We start from the raw sequence: 15,355 nt of genomic DNA, 5'->3' as shown, positions 1-15,355 counted from the left end.
CTATGGTAGAAACATTATATAGCGAGCACCTGTGCGTGTACATCGGCGGTCACGGTATCCCACGGGTACGATCTCTGTTCTCACAGACATCACCGTGTGCGTACATCTCGTATAATATGTGTGTGTGTGTGTGTGTGTGTGTGTGTGTGTGTGTGTGTGTGTGTGTGTGTGTCTGCGAGCCTACAAATACCGCTATACCACTGCAGTGTGCAAGTGCTTGTACTATGTACTACTAGTGTTTACGTATGCCAGACACGTAGATACATCAACTGTAATATATTATTAGAACAACAAAATTTGTTAATATTTAATATTTCGGAGACAATCTCATCGGAGTTTTGTTATATTCTGATTATACGTGTCATTATAAAAGGCACAATAAATATTTGTTTATTTTAATACTTGATGTTTCAAAAAACTACGACGAAGTTTATCTATAAATATTATGCGTATTGCGTATATATCTATAAATTTCATTATAAATGTTCTAAGTTCTTATTACTTTAAAACCCACTTTTAATACTGCCTTGTTTGTCTTGCGTGGATATGTTTTCACTTCTGAAAATGATAGGTTAAACATATTTTTAATATGTATAATATATGCAGGACCTTGCAGGGAATAATAAGAGTTTATTTTATGTATTATGTATTTGAATCAAAGCACTCGAAGCAACAATTCTACAGCGTTTAATGTTATATATTTGTGTGGCAATGTTATTAGAAATTTGGTATTAATAATTTATACATAGCACCTATGGAGTGTGATTCGTTTACTGATTTTATTAAATGCCCATGCGCGAACGATAATACGATACAACTATACGAGTGATTAACGCTATGATAATAAATTAATGTGTAAGGGTAGACCTTTTTAAAATTGAATTGAAAAAATATTATATAGATAATAATATTTTATACAGGTATTATTTTGACAAAATATTTAATCATACTGCCTCTTTTAAGACTTTGTAGCCATCATAATATGGTGTAAATATGACTTATTAGGACTTTTATGAGTTATATTATATGGATAGTGCCTACATTTTTATATTATATTTTTATATATTACTGGTTTATTTTTATATTGCTCATTTAACACGCGAGGTGATGAGAAAATACTATAAATAATATTGTTTAACTGGACAAATCTTGAAATAGCAGTAAATTTAATATTGCGGAAGTTACCTGTCATCATAAATAACATACAACTTGTTTTGAATGGAATACAGTAAGATCGAAATTTTGCCATTTTTTATTATTATATTTTTTATTTTCATGTATAAAAAATACACCCTTTGTATATGCACATGTTTTGATGCAAAAATCCAGTATGGCTTCCAATATATTATAAACGCCTTCTTATTTGTTTCCATTATTTTTGCCTTTTATACATCCATTTATTATCCGTCATCTTTGTTTGAATTTCAATGTTTTTATAATACAATAGCTATTATTAAAATATAATAAAGGAAATAAAGCCTATGAATAAATTATACATTATATAATTTTAGATATCTATTGGTTTTAATGATGTGATAGTATTTTTATTTTTGCGTCTATACTCTATATCATATAACGTTTTGATATAAAGAATTTACTTCTGAAATTGGTGATTTTTAGTAGAATATTTTTGATTCTTGGTCAAAAGATCTTTTCTAATCAATTAAGTTATTTTGTTGTAATCTATGACATATTAATCCTGAAAACTTAAAACTTTTTACTGTTACTTAAGTATAAAATTCGTTTCTATTTGTAGGTACCCCTTGATATTATAAATTATTCATTGCACTCATTACTGCAATAGCCTACTCAATATAGCCTATTAGCTTAGGTTCATTCAAAGGTTTATTTCCGAGTTTTTTTTTTTTTGTAATTGACAATTAAAAATTGCAAGTTCATAAAATTAAACCCCTGAGTTCTCTGTAGTATGCACTTATCAAGAGTACTCGCTGCACCACTATATCCACATTTAAATTAATATACATTATATTTAGAAAAGCAAAAATTTTTTTTTATTTTTACATTTCCTTACGATTTTGTGTATTTTAATCTATAACGTTAATTCATAACTTCTTAAGTGAATTTTGGTTTTAATGCCAAAGTTAAAAGATTAAAATGATTTATCAATTCAGAGAATATGTTGCTATTAAAAAATATGCAAGTTGTATGTACATCGTGCATGCTTACAATAAAAAAGCTAAAGGCCAAACATAAGTCGTTGAGAAATTTGTAGTTCAGTTCTCCCTGTGTAGGGCCTTCCTATCTCGCAAGGAAACCTCATTTCAATTTTATGTCATTAGATAGAAATAATTTATGTTAGTAATAAATAAACATTAAACTGGTATACCTCTTATAAGTTAAACGTTTTTGAAGTTGTTTTAATCGTTCAGATAGTACTGTCATATTACTTATTAAATATTAATTTTATATTAATTATTTATAACGGTTTATGTATTATTATTTTAATAAATATAAAAAAAAAATAGGTACAGTTAATATATTATGATGATGTGCTGTTATACGTTGATAGTCATAATATCTGTTTAATAATTTAATATCAATGATCAATTTAAAATTAATTTTTTTTTAATAATTAATTTTACAATTTAGATGACAAACTATATGCTAATATATATATATATTTTATAACGATTTATTATTAGGTACATATATATCTATATATCATGAATTAACAATCATATAATTTTTAAGTATATTTCACAACCGTATTATACATATAATCCACTTTATGATATAACTTAATTAATATTAAAAATAATAATATTCATGACTTATCAATGATAAATTTCTATCTATAAGGTATTTAAATGCTTATATTTTTCGTTTTACATAAATAATGTTGAGCAACCAATATAACATTATTTTCTTGCTGTATACTTTGCTATGTGATAGTGTGATACGTTACATTTACCCTATTAATCCTCCTAACATACTTTGGCAGGTAGGTACCCGCAAATATACCTACAGTAGGTATCATATAGGTAATTCATATCTGTCAATATTGTAAGTAAGGATTATAGCATACTGAGTAGTGAGTATTAACAAGTATAATAGTTTTGCAAAGACGCCATAAGAGGAAACGTCAGAAATCAATTTCAAGCGACAAGAATAAAAAGAAGATAAAAGGGACAAACCCAGTTTTCTACATCTAAGATATACATAGGTTATATATAGGTATATTTTCTAGAATAATGTAACTGACGAAGCAGTGTTATTTTTTTTTACTGCATGGTTTTATTATACAATGAAATAAATCAAAAAGTTATTGTAAACATTTCTGTCTACAGATTTTTCGCGAAATATAAACTTATAATAGGTATTGTTATTTTTATTTAGGTACCTATACGAAAAAAGGCCATATATGTGTATCACATACAATATCATGCAGTTACCACACCTTTACCTTTATATTAAGATGACCAAAAAGGATTTTGACACAACAAAATTGGTGACTTGATCCGGAAGCGATCGGTGTCTCGAGAACAATTCACGGGATCACCATGCAAGGCGATCGACGAACGTTGCACCTTTGTCTATTGAAGTGCACAAAAGGCTCCGCAAGACCGCAAGAGCGCCAGTCGGATTTGTTGGACTATTCGGCGTACGTCGGCGGTCGGGTACCGGCGGCACACGCGACGCAGTCCTCGTGTACATGGAGGCGGCCACGAAATGGGCGGAGCTTCGTATACTGGGGTGGGAGAACAGTCGTGGCTCACACCCACAACAACATCACTGAGTCTGGTTCAAATTCGTTGACCTTGTTACCAGGATCGGTTCGGCGCGACTTCGGTGTACCGAATTCGAAGTTTTCCATCATTTTTATTCCGAGATCGGTTTTGAAAAGTACCATTTTGAAAAAAATGTCTTAACATTTTCAGTTTGATATCGTGCATTGAGTTTCGTTAATAGTTTTTATAAATTAAAAATTACTACCTCGTATTTTTTTCGTTATTTTGAATTGTGTAACGTGCGGTAACGGCTAGTTGCCAAACGCGCATTTATAGTGCGGCATACCACTAGGACTAATTTATTTTTTTCCAACTTGATTTACAAAATATCACTAATCGGCATTCACAAGGTAAGTCAATTATTAAAATATAATAGTATTATACACCAAAATGATAGAATAGATTAAATATCCTACGTAATTAATGAAAAAAAACTTCAAGTACAACCAAAAAAAGTATTCAAATTGTAAATTATTATTATTTCTCTAACAACTGTAAATAATTATTATTTTAAAAGTTAATCGAAAAAAGTATAACGAGTTTTTAATATTGAAAAAAATATAATTAATAAATTAGTCATAAACTAAATTACTTCGAATTAAAAGATATGTGATTCATAAAATATGTTATCATTTTTGTAATTAATTTGATAAAATTAATATACTCAACAGTAGTTTAATATACTATATTATAGTAGTGATTATAATATTATTTTTCATCATCAATTTCCATTAAACAAGATTAATTATTTTTTTTCGTATAATTATCAGTTTATAATATCATTCGTTAATTTTATGACAGATCACAGTAATTAATAATAATGATACAATAATAATAATCTTCTGATTTCTTAATGATCCAATTGATTCAGTGCTATTTTCAGTACAGCGGAATTCTTATGAATACTTAGATACTTAGCATAATGTCACTGTGTGTCTGTGTCTAGACATAAAAAAAAGATTTAAAATCACAAAATCATATATAATGTATATACCTAACCTAACAGATGCTTACTGCAAACGGTTCTATATAGGTACCTATTTGCAGGTCTGCATATCCGTAAAATAGATTATATAAAAAACCTTTCTCAGCGCTCAGCGGGAACAGTCTTTTTTATTGTGGATACAGTTCTTGGTAAAATCCCGTTACAGATTCTTTTATTTAATCTTTTACATATGATATTATGATATAGCCTAAATTATTTAGGTATTCTGGGTCGAAATGTTACTATTTATCTTATCTTATAGTTGGAATATTTAAATAGTAAAAACATGATCTATAACTGTTATTATTGGTAGGTTCATTAATATTATTTCATACATATGTTGGTTAGGTATACTATTTACCAGGTACATAAAGTAATATTGAATATAACATAAAATACTATAATATACACGTACAGCAATTAGTTATATATATTTATAGATATGTGTGTGTGTGTGTTTATTTGGCTATATCTGGTATAGGTTATAGATAATTCAAAGATTAGACACATTTTTTTTAAATAAAATAAAATAATGTTCAATTTTAATCATGGTATTATAAATAATAATGCACTATACAATTACTTAGGTACGGTTGTATAGACTAAAATAATTTATAGTACGAGTATGACGGTGATATCGATTTATTATTAAACAAAATAAACCTAAATATAAATAATATATCTTCATAATTTTTTCTCAAAGAAATAGTAAATTTCTGATCTGTTTGTAATTTTTAAACTGTAATAAGTACCATTAATGCAATAAATACCCTATAAATTCTTGTCTGTTTCAATAAAAAATTAGTATTTTGGTAAATTAAAAGTATTGTTATACATTTTTCATATTTTATTACATATAATTGCATCAATTTTAAAAACGACCACAAATCTGTTTCATTTTTCATTTTTTCGCCTTTTTAATTTTAACTTTATAAACCTATAGATTTATAGTAAACGTTTACTTTTAATATCTGTAACATCACATAATTTCCTTCAGAAATATTAAAAATATATATTGTAACACTATACATACTGCAATGATAGGCAAGTATAAAATATATTAAACAGGACAACAGATAATTCAATATTTTGATTACCATATTATATAATTATAAACTATTATTTTATATTACACTACAAAATTATTTTATACTTCCTTCAAGTATATACATATACAATGGTGCTAGAATATTTTTTAATAACTTCAAATTCAAAATATAAAATGCAGCACGATCAGTTATTTCTATATTACGCACTCGTATTAGCGCCATTCACCTTAGCCCAAATTAATATAGCAATAATTATAGAAGTATTTCTTGATATTATTTTTTTTCGTATGTGGACTATTTAGACATAATTGACGGAGATCGGAGTAGATCCTCCAAAAATCTTATCTAATATCTTATTGATGTTAGTATATTTCTCTTAGAAGATCCAGTTCTCTCACAATAGTTTAAATTATATTAAAAACTACAAACTTAAGATTAATCACATTGATAGGTGCACGGAAGTGATGCGTGGTTTAAAATTTACCTACATTTTTTTTTTTAATTTGATGATTTACTATTACTTATACAAATTTAATGATATGAAAACATCACCTGTAAGTTTTTGAATCCTCTCTGATTTCTCTATTTAAAAAAAAAAAATTTAAACTCAAGTAGTTGCAATAATAATACGGTGTTCATGTAATCATAAAAACCTTTCGTTGTTTGTTTATTGTTTACGCATGAATCTCTACATGACGTGTAGCAACCGATTGCTGTATGAGTAAAGGCCGCGGTAATGCGGTGTCTGGCAGCCGGATATGAGGAACGGCGGCGACGGCGGTGGCGTTGTTGCGGTGGCGTCCAGATACCGGTGGAGGTGTACGTTGACGTTGATTGTGTGCATGATGGTGGCTGTCAGCGTGGAGGGCTGCGGCCCGTTGCGCGGCCCGTCCAAGTTCCGGAACCCGCGAAAGATGAAGCCGCTGGTGTTTCAGCAACACGAGCCCAACGTCAGCGAGTACTCAATCACCGCCAGCGGACCACCAGAGGGTCGAGTCCAGCGCAACGACTCCAGGTTCATGGAGCTAGTACCCAACTACAACGCGGACATCGAGTTCAAAGACGACGAGGGCACAGGTGCCGATCGACTGATGACGCAGGTAAGGTTTACGCTTTATTATCACTTCGTTATTATACATTTTACACGTAATACGACGATTATTGTCATATATTATAATTTACACATACTTGGTAGTTACCGCTACCCTCATCCCCTTAACGATCTATTACTTCGTCCGCAAAGTTTTGTTTCAACGGTGATAAAATATACTCGTACAACGTTTAAAACTGTCGTGTATAGGTATAGGTTGGTAGGTCGATTCAATACGATATCGCCGTGATATTAATGATATTATGTGTACAGGTAAGTACTCCATAAAGTCCATTATATATATTCGACGTGTGCCGCGTGCGTGTTTTGTGTTCAAACACTTCCGGTCGACGCGGACTTAGTGTTATTTCACACTCATAAAATATAACACATAACATAATATATGACTGTACATAGGTAGGGTATACTGTATGTAGCATTCTTCATATGGTCATCTCTTCGGTCGCCCGTTAATCGATAGAATTCGTTTTCGTCCATCACTTCGGGCGTTTGTTTTCTTTATTTTTCACGACAATCCTATAATCCGCGCCGCGACCTTCTATAAATAATGTATATTTAGGTGACTCTATAGGTACGAGCCACCCGCCTGCGCCGAGCGTTAACTATTACCTTGACCCAAATTTGTCAGCTGGGATCGCACCCCCGTGTTCCCGGTGACAACTCGTCGCCTCATCGGGGGTTCTTCGCGTAATAATATTAGCCATTATGGGGTTCATCGATGCACACGTCTCGCTGTTCTCGGTAAGAGATTTACGCATGATATATTATTATATAATGTGTATGTAACGCGCTATTATCATAACGACGGAATGACACATTATCGGCCCCGGACGATAACGCCGTCGAGTGCACGACCATAAAGAAATAACACGAGTAACGAAATCCTTCGTTTATTCATATGCATATACATACACGTAAATATTTTACGATAAACTTAGAGAAATTCTATATGCCTAGATATTGAATAATACGCAATATAAGTATATAAAAGGTACACTATCGTATATCCGTATAATATTATTATAATGATAATATTCCTGTATAATATATATATATATATTATAAGCACTGTGTATATAATTTTAATACGTGCGGCGCAACGTGAATGTATATATCTATCGTTATACGTTGTTAGATTTTTTTTACTATCGGCAGAAAGTTAAGAATTAAATCTTTTCTACGCGAACTATTTGACCGCATAATGTCATTAATACGATTATTCATTTTCACTAAAACGTTTTCAGCGTCGCGTAAAGCGAAATATATCGTAACAAACACTCGCACACATTATGCGCTTCGAGACCTGCGCATTATTATTCACGCGTTGTTATGTCATTCGTATGCACAGATCGACTCCGCGCAGCATCAGCAGCAGTACGCAATAATACTACGCATTATATGCACCGAACGCGAGTGTTTTTTTTTTCTTTCTCGTCGTCATCGTCGACGACTATCGCGACGCCCGTCCGTCTAGCCGTCGTCTACTGCGCGCACCGCGTAGGTATTACTAAATACACGGCACGACGTAGTTATGCGCACATATAGTTTATACTGTAAATAATATCAATTCGGACGTTATAGAAAACGAATGCGTACAATGTGTGTGTGTGCCAGTCGCCGTCGTACACGCTAAAGCGTTGTAATGTTTTCAATTAATATCACATTTTTTTTTTTTTCCTATCGACACACGATTTTCGGCAGCTCTCGTCGGACGTGGGCGACCGGGAGAAAGGTATATTATAACGATATCGTCGTATAGATGTATAATTATTGTAATACGCGTGTAATTCGATCTTTGGAGATGTCGTCGACGAGGAGGTGGTGGTGGCGGTGGTGGTCGTATACCGGCCGGGGGGGGGGAGGGGAGGGCACGCCGGCCGCATTGTTTTCGAAACGATTTAGCAGAAGCACACGAACGCGGACGAATAAAATTACCGTAGGGTGATAACTATAATAACAGTATCGTAATATTATTATTTCATTACAATATAATATAATATGATATTATTTCATGAGCGTTGCGTACCGCGTACGGCGCGTTGTCAAACGCGTGACGGTCGTTACGAAAGCGAAAGATAAGCGCGCTATTGTTCGTTTAAATTTGGGTGAAAAAAAATATCGCGTAATTCGCAACGGACAGCAGAAAAACCGTCCCCTCGCCGCCCCTCGTCCGGATTTAATTGGATAATATTTTTTTCGTCGCGTACACCGCTCACAATAATAATAATAATAATAATGATAATAATGATAATATATATATATATACAATATAGGTACGTACACGATATCATTACGGTATACGTATTATTATATACGTATGTGGTATTCGTAAAATAATAATATTATAATATTATGTTTTACACACACGGGCGCGCGCGCGTACACATTATTATATACGTACGATAAAATATTCGGGCTCGTGCCCATGTTTGTGTCTAGTCAACAATGCGAACCGACAAGCCGATAACATTGTTATTACGCGTTGTTTGTTCATTTGTCTGTGCCTGCGTACACGTTATTCGCTCCGTCTCTGTCCGCCGCACGCTGCACGTCGGCGTCGCATCGCGTTATAATATTATATCGTATGCCCCGCCGCCGCCCGACGCCGGTGCGGGTACGTTTAAATATTATTATTGTTATATGAGCATATAGTATAATAATATTATAATAATATACCTACGCGACGCGTACACACGTAATATTAATATAATATGATATTTTCGTTGGTCGTCGCCCGGCCGCCGGCGCGTTCACGGCTGTCCGGTCTCGTTATTTCGCCATCGCGTATTTGGCGTTTATGCGTCACCAACGCGCCGCGCACCTGTGCCGCCCGGCTAGCGCGGCGGCGGCGGCGGCGGCAGCAGGGGACGCGGTCTAGACACGCGGGGATCCGCGTGTCATCTCTCCTGTCCGGTCGCCGTGCGTGTGTGTTATACGCATGTAACGTACACGCGTATAATATACCCACACACGCGTTACGCATGCACAAGTGCACACGGGGTTGCACGGTGCAGCAACCGCGGCGGCGATGCAGCGCAGATACGGATCTCCTGGCAATATAATATAATCGCGTCCGTGAATACAATACATAACACAATATCCATCTCGTTTCGTGCGTGCCACGGACATTTGGTATTTTTTTTTTTCGTTATTTTTCCACCCGATAATCAATAATAATAACATGTATACCTATACCATCACTAGCTGCAACTACCACTTATATTGAGTTGAGACTGAATAATTTGAAAAAACAAATAAACCGCAATCGTCGTGCTCAAATTTACCGCCGTTCCCGCGATCGTTTGACGCTAAAACGTTTCAGAAAGCTTATGAGTTTGTGACTCTTGCGGTATGTCTGTACGACATATATTTATAATATGTAGATATTCGCCAAGTACATGTACGTACTATGCGTTATTGCGTTTACGCGTTGCTGCTGCGTAGACGTGAAATGAAATTCAAACTCTATCATAATAAGACGAAATAGAGTGGTGTCGAGTTTCATTGAGAAAAAAATGTTTCGTTAATTTTTTTTTTTTTATTATATCTATATACACGTAATAAACACTATATATATATATATATATATATACCCATAGTATGCAATAACGACATACCATTCACACTGAATAGTTACATATAGGTATTAGGTACATATTAATTTTCATTGGTATCTATTATCTAATATAATATATACATTATTTGTGTATGTTCTGCTAAGATATCGAATATTGTCAAAATTTAAAAAGAAGCCGATGTTAACAATATAGGTATTTAAATAAATATAATATTGTATTTAAACATCGGTGAGTATATATTATATAGTCTATATGTATGTATAATATTGGTAAGCACTAAACATAGATAACTGCAGTTTATTACTAATTATACAGTAATGAGTAGTAATGACTATAACGACTAATATGAAATAGCGATAGTGAAAATTTAATTATTTATATTATAATAAATTGCTTAAAATATTTCATTTTTCATTTATAAGTATTATATATATATATATATATATATATATATATATATATATAAATGGGTAAATGGGTTATATAATTATGGGTATCATCGAGTTTTTAGAAAGGAAAGGATGTCTATAAAGATTAATGGATTAAATATATTTATAAAGGAAAAATAACGTAAAAAAAGAAAACATTCAATGAAAAATGGATATAAATGTATAGGTATAGGTACCTCGTTTGATTTCATATAGGACGCATTGTAATTGAGTCCACGGGAACAGAGTTTTATATCCTATATAGGTATGTATTAATAAAATGTATTATTTAATGAATTCGAATACCACATATAGCTCAATAGCTGACAAGAATCCATAAATAGCATTAAGTGATTGACTTGTTTCTCACGGTTCTTAAATTCAACAATATACCTACAATATTTTTTTCGGTACATGAATGTTTAACACTTTTTTACATTTTATGGCTACAACAGTCAACAACTATAAATTAATACACAATTCTTTTTAAAAAAAGTCTATGTATAACACAAATCGATGTATGTATTTCTTACAAACCAAAATTTTTATTTTTATTAAAAATATATAATAATATAAGTACCCACATTATTTTATGTATTTTAAAAAAACATTTTAAAGTTTAAACGCCATAATAATATGCATGTGTAGCCTGTTGAGGTATACATACAATAGTTATACTGTTATACGTTAAAAAAATATATAAATACATAAAGGTTTTAAAATTTAAAAAATTAAATACATCAGGTTTATTATTTATAGATAATATATATATATATATATATACTATTTTGAACATTAAGTTTCGATTTTTTTTTCTTTTATGTACATTTTTAATGAAGTAAAAATACGAGTATATATGGTCGTCGACTGAATAAAAAGACATAACACTCATAAAGAATACGTTTAAATCTAGGAAAATACCAAATTTGCATATTAATTAATATAGATATAGGACGATAATATAATACTATGAAATATTTATTATATGTAAGTATTACGTAATTCTGCAATAAATAGGTATAGCTGAATATCCTTATAAAATTATGAATAGTCTTGTATGATATAGGCATATAGCGTATCGTAAATTATTATAACGTATATGACTGTATATGCATTTATGTGTTAATGTTCAAAATTTTAAATTCGTTTCATATGACTCATAATTCATTTATATATATATGACCGAAATCTCTTCGGCCATTAATTTTAAGATATAAGAATTTTAACCTATGGACTCTTAATGGCATATAATGTAGTTTTGTTTCCAATAAAAAAAAATTGTAAATTGATACATATATATACGTTTTTATGATTTATTTTATATTTTCCCGTTTTCTAGGGAACACCCTATGTACATAGAAATCTAGCCCATCATGTTTTCCGGATTTTTCGTAAATAGCATAACCTGCATAACGCCAAGTAACGGGAAATCAAAGATACCTATATGGCTATATACTATATAGTATAGATATTAAATACCCGCACTATTATGTAAACGCAAAATTCTACCATGACATTTGACAATAAATATATAGCTTTTGCAATTTAATTAATGGTTGCTAAATATTATTATCATATGGGCAAGTAAAGATCGAAACTTTTGACACGCTTATGCCCTTCGTGATGTCATCGCCAAGCCGCCGTGCGCTTCTCAGTCGGTTCACAAACGCAGTCGCAGCACGCCTGCACGCGTACCCATACGCCTCGGTAGTCTGGACGCTCGTCCTCTCGACTGTCGCGGATACTTTCACCGGCCATATTGGACGGCGTCGGCGGCAACGGTCGTGGTTCGGATGGGCATATTATATAGTACGTGAACACGCGGGCGTGGGCGTGGGAACGACTGCACGATAAATCGTGGACGCGCACGCACGCACGAGGATCGATGATCGTCGTCGTCGTCTTAGTCGTCGTCGTCGTCGTCGTCGTCGTCGTCGGCGAAGTCGTAAAAATAAAAAAAAATAATATAATAAATAAATAAAAAACCACACCAGAGAACCGGTTGCCTCTTCTTTTTTCCCCCTTCCGAGATCGGTTGCTTTTTCTATTGCAACAGCTCCTCGTGTGTGTATATATATACACACACAGAAAGCGGGCCGTGTACGCGGTGCGTTTATTAGCGCGCCGCCGCCTTGAGACTCGTGTACCTTTTATTACATAGACCGATCGTACACCGCGAGTTTCCCTTCAGGGGGCATCGAACAGGGGCGGGGATGAAGTAAATCGATACCGCCATCTTGATGGTCACGAGTCAAACACCTCGTGCAGTCAAAATATTCAATCTACATATATATGGTCCACCACAGCTTTAAATACATACATAATATATACACATATAATATATATATATTATAATATACACATATTATAGAGTTATCTATATACATACGGTCAATAATAATATAATATGTCGGGAACACACATTTTTAATACACTCATCGCCATAATACTCGAAATCACAATACTTTATTAAGTGCGCCTCGTATTATCGAATACCCGCGTGAATTATTTAAGTATATAATGTATAATTATAATATATATATGTAAGCAAAGACTCATATTATGTATAAATACGTAAGTAGGTGTCCCTTGTGCGACTAATTTATATATCAATAATACAATATGTGTACAACTTAAGTATATTTTTCTCTGATTCGGGAAGCATAAATAGTCAGCCTTTAGGAATTTTTATTTTTAAACTGATACATCAATTGAAACGTGTACAAACTTATTCAAAATTTAACCATTTTGTATATGTACATAGTATTTATAATCGATATTAATATTATAGAAATGCGTGAAACGATATTATAAATATATTTAAATATTTATAAAAATATAATATACATATAAATGACATATAAGTCGTTATATGTACGGTTATGATGTGGGTATATAGTACCATAATATTACACATATTAATAAAATTAAAACTTAGATGCATTTTGCTAGCAAACTAAAATGTATTTATGATGATAATTCACATAATAATATTGATTTATATTTTGATATTTTCAATTGAATATAATTTTAATTTTTATAACTTATTTCACATAGGTAATTATATAATAATGAAGAATGACGAGGTTGGTTTTTGTTATAAGCGTATTAAGTATTGAGCGTGCTATACTACCACTTCAGACGTCAAGTCAATAGTCAATATCTATAAAAAAAAAAAGGCGTAGGGAATATTTTGAATGTTGGGTGAAGTGGGTGTTGAAAAGGTAAAATAATAAGCAATAATTCAAATAAAATTCTGTACATTTACCTATGTACATTTATGTACCGTTATGTATTGAACACAATTGAAGTATAGGTACCTACGTCCATAAATCGTGAAGACGTAGCACCCTGTCTTTTTGTATTGTCAGTTGGATATCGATAAAGAAAAACATATAGCTACTGAAAAGCTACTTTGTTACATTCATTGTCATACCTCTAATAGTATCTGCAGGAAATAGGTAAATAAACATTATATACACATATTGAAATCTAATTTTGTTTTCATTCAAAATGAAGGTCTTTTTTCATACTAAAACATTATTGAAATTGAAGTCCATTGTTAACAAAATATTTTAAAATATTGTATACATACCATTTATATTATTCTAAAGGACCAAACGTAGAATGAAATTTTCGTGGGGCAACTCAGGTGCAACGTCTCCCCCGCGGGTGCATCAATCGTGAAATCGAAATTCGATCCGTCACCCTGAGGGGGCTTAAGGAGAGGAGGAGCAAGTCAAAACGCTAACTGTGTACCCATTCGATTTATGTAATAGAAAATATAATATTATTGGAAAAAAAGGCGAAATAATAATATTTTTAAAACTTAGCGAACCGTATCAATTGGAATATGCCTTTGGTGCGCGCTTCTTTCGTTCCGGTACAACAGTGTGTGTCCGACCGGCCAGTGTAGGACAATGAAACGTTACATTGCCGTCCCACCCGCTGACCGACGCGATTCTTGCCAAAATGTTGTGACAATGCATTTTTAAGGTCAGCTCCGATTTCTTACGGAACATTAATAAAATTATACATGTCTTCTGCGACCTTCGAGCACATTATAAAAACGATACTACGACGGTTCTTAACTACCAAAATACGACTTCTCGTGTTCTTTATCCCCCTTTACATTCATACCTAACAAGAAGACGGGGTTGGAACACTCGGAACTGATATATTAGGCGTGTGATAGAATGAGTCCAAACATTGAGAATTATGAACGGTCTGGTTATACAATAGAACGTAAATAATATTTATTCTTCCATAGCGAAATTACTTCTGTATTATAAAAATTTTATTAGGGATGTTTTTGTAGAATTCACTTAAAAAGATTTAAAAATTAAACACTGATAAATTTTAATTTAATCACTTATACAAATTTAAATATTCCTAATATGACATGTATGTTTAAAAATATTTAATGTTAATATAATTATTATAAATTAAAAGTAA

The 15,355-nt window shown here is 32.3% G+C and overlaps 1 protein-coding gene across 1 annotated transcript in view; it reads left to right on the top strand.

Moving 5' to 3' along the window:
- The first annotated feature begins 3,778 nt into the window (after positions 1–3,778).
- The window catches only part of LOC113551806 (desert hedgehog protein), a 41,225-nt gene continuing 29,648 nt past the window's right edge, over positions 3,779–15,355 (top strand). The window contains exons 1-2 of the mRNA XM_026954299.1: positions 3,779–4,099; positions 6,487–6,883. Coding sequence (XP_026810100.1) covers positions 6,542–6,883 — 342 coding nt within the window. The 5' untranslated portion in view covers positions 3,779–4,099; positions 6,487–6,541. The remainder of the gene's footprint in view (positions 4,100–6,486; positions 6,884–15,355) is intronic.

This window comes from Rhopalosiphum maidis, chromosome 2, assembly GCF_003676215.2.
Source record: "Rhopalosiphum maidis isolate BTI-1 chromosome 2, ASM367621v3, whole genome shotgun sequence".
NCBI classification, from domain to species: Eukaryota; Metazoa; Arthropoda; class Insecta; order Hemiptera; family Aphididae; genus Rhopalosiphum; species Rhopalosiphum maidis.
This window is presented reverse-complemented; position numbering and strand designations above follow the sequence as displayed.